Source organism: Gadus chalcogrammus, chromosome 12 (assembly GCF_026213295.1).
Source record: "Gadus chalcogrammus isolate NIFS_2021 chromosome 12, NIFS_Gcha_1.0, whole genome shotgun sequence".
NCBI classification, from domain to species: Eukaryota; Metazoa; Chordata; class Actinopteri; order Gadiformes; family Gadidae; genus Gadus; species Gadus chalcogrammus.
In genome coordinates this window covers 27,977,676-27,980,175 of record NC_079423.1, presented here as the reverse complement: position 1 = coordinate 27,980,175, position 2,500 = coordinate 27,977,676, and the positions used below count along the sequence as shown (strand labels likewise).

General features: G+C 49.9%; 1 protein-coding gene across 1 annotated transcript in view; it reads left to right on the top strand.

Annotated features, from left to right (window-relative positions):
• Nucleotides 1-2,500, top strand: part of LOC130392799 (cytosolic carboxypeptidase 6-like) — a 131,368-nt gene that overhangs the window by 47,399 nt on the left and 81,469 nt on the right. The window contains exon 5 of the mRNA XM_056603293.1: nt 1,329-1,368. Coding sequence (XP_056459268.1) covers nt 1,329-1,368 — 40 coding nt within the window. The remainder of the gene's footprint in view (nt 1-1,328; nt 1,369-2,500) is intronic.

The following is a 2,500-nucleotide window of genomic DNA, read 5'->3' as shown; positions in this document are numbered from 1 at the left end:
TTTTGGTTGGAATAAGAGGTTACTGTGTAGACATCCATGTTCTTCCCACTGACTCCGCTCCCTGAATACCATCAACATACACAGTGTCTAATATCAACTATCTACTATCAACCCACTATGTATTCCCAGACACTACCGGTTCATGCTCCCGCCTTTAATCACTAAACTAGAGATTCAAAGAGAAATCATCTCAGCGTAGCTCTTATTTGGAGTAATTAGCCATGGAGGTATCAGCCAGCTGCTTGAAAACGATCAAGCCCTGCCCTAGCGGACAGAGCCGTCGATGTGGAAGCGAGCTGTGTATAAGTTATGGGTTCCTCCCACTCGAGGTACTTTTGACCCGGTGGCTTCAACGAGGGTCCCTGCTGCTGGAGGGCTCTCCAACAGGACACCCCAACCGCTCTCTACCCGCTGCAACCCCTCCAGTCTCCCTGAACGAGGGTCCGTAAACGGCGGCAAATGAAACCAGAGTTGGTTTCCCACTCAGGACGTCCTCTGTGGAGGACCCTGGAGGACGGGGGGGGGGGGGGGGGGGGGGACCGCTCAGTCACACCTGGAAGATAGAGAGGCTTCCTCCACGACCGGGGAACGCTTGAATACTAATGATGGCCAAGGCTACCACCCAACGACACACACACACACACACACACACACACACACACACACACACACACACACACACACACACACACACACACACACACACATCCCAGTGCATGTGTGCCTGTGTGTGTTTGTCGGATACGTAAAGATCTCCAGACCTAAGTGTCCACAAACGCAGGCTTGCCGTGGCGTTGATGACTACAGTACTTAACAGTTTGGAGTGTTGGGCGTGTGTGTGTGCGTGTGTGTGTGTGTGTGTGCGTGCGTGTGTGTTGTGTTTGGATGTGTAGCCTGCAGGTTAAAGAGAGGGGTGAGACAGAGAGGGGGCCTCTGCTGCTGGGGACATCAAGTGTAAAATTGGGCACTCTTCCAAACACACCTCATCAAAGGAGTGCATATAGCCACATACACACACTAGCGTGCGCACGGACGCACGTGCACACACGCATGAACATACAACCCTTTCTTCCTCAGACAGAAGTGCTGGGAACGATTTTGTCCCCGTGCAACTGAATCCCATGCTGACTTTATGTGGTGGCAGAAGAGGGTTAATTTAAAGGGACCCTAATTAGCCAACACATCTCGCTATGCAATGCGGGACAACTTGATGGCTAACGTATACAGAAATGCCCATTTTTCAAATGCTGTTTGAAAGAGCTCCCCGCTTAAGCTCCTCGTCTGAAACCCCTGCTTTGCCCCTCTGCCTTGTTTATCTCTCCTTCCAGCAACAACGGAGGCTGGATCTGCTGACCATCACAAACCCCGGTGAGTCCCGCCGAGACCTTCCCCCGCCGTCCTTCACGCCATCCAGCTGCTTAACGTCCACCCTATCTCCAGCCATTAAGACTCCCATCAAACGCCCATTACGTTTTTATTGGTGTACAGTATATACGGGCGCACATATCGTCCAAGATAGAGCCGCAGGGAAGCCGTTTCCCGCCCACTGATAAACGATCGGTATAAGAGAAGGGATTAGGTTGAAGTGCGAGGACGCAGCGTTTCGACAACAACGCGTCCACACAGCCCCTGTGCAGCCGGGCTGGAAGCTGATTCGTCTCTGAGTGGGGCGGGACGACACTGATTGGCCGAGATCAAGTGCGGTGGATCTGAAGTCGTTAGATGGGGAGGTGAGTGTGGTGACGCACGTGGCCGGGGCCTGATGTGTGTTTCACCTCGCTGCGATGAAGTGTCACACTCTGGCGCCCCCGTTCAGAGACGTTGTGCTTATCAAAGGTTTATTTCTGTCGTCGGGGGGAAAGAAACACCCCATAATACCCATTTTGCCGATATCGATTTGAAGGATAAATAAATGTTTGTGGAGACCAGTAGACCATCTTAATGGCACCCCTGTTCCAGCAATATCACAACGTCGCAACGCTGGTTAAAAAACAAAATAGATTTCTCTACTTTTTCTACTTTTCACACTTAAGCCACAAGACACTTTGCAACCAAATAATGAGAGTGTTTGTCACTACGTCTTTTTTGCTTCACTCGCTCCAGTCAAAATCCGCTGTTTGTCTCAGCCGCCCTTGTATTAAATTTAACATTGTTAAGCCTGAAGGTGAGAATGTTTGTTCTTTATTCTTGTTTTCCTCACCCATTCAAGTCCAAATAATACGCAGTTTGTCTCATTCTCACCTTCAGGCTGCACCATGTTAACTTTGTTACACGGGCATCCGCCATGTAGATGGAGCCATCAAAACTGGCAAATGTGTTTGTTTTGATGTGATAGAGTTTCATTAAATCTAACGTCTGTCTATTAACTTCCATAATATACCCTTATTACAAGCCAGCTTGTGCTTTCGACGATGATTAGCATTGCACGTGTGTGTGTGCGCGTGTGGATGTGTGAGCATGTGTGCATAGCCTGTGTGCATGTGCACATCCCATGCGCCAT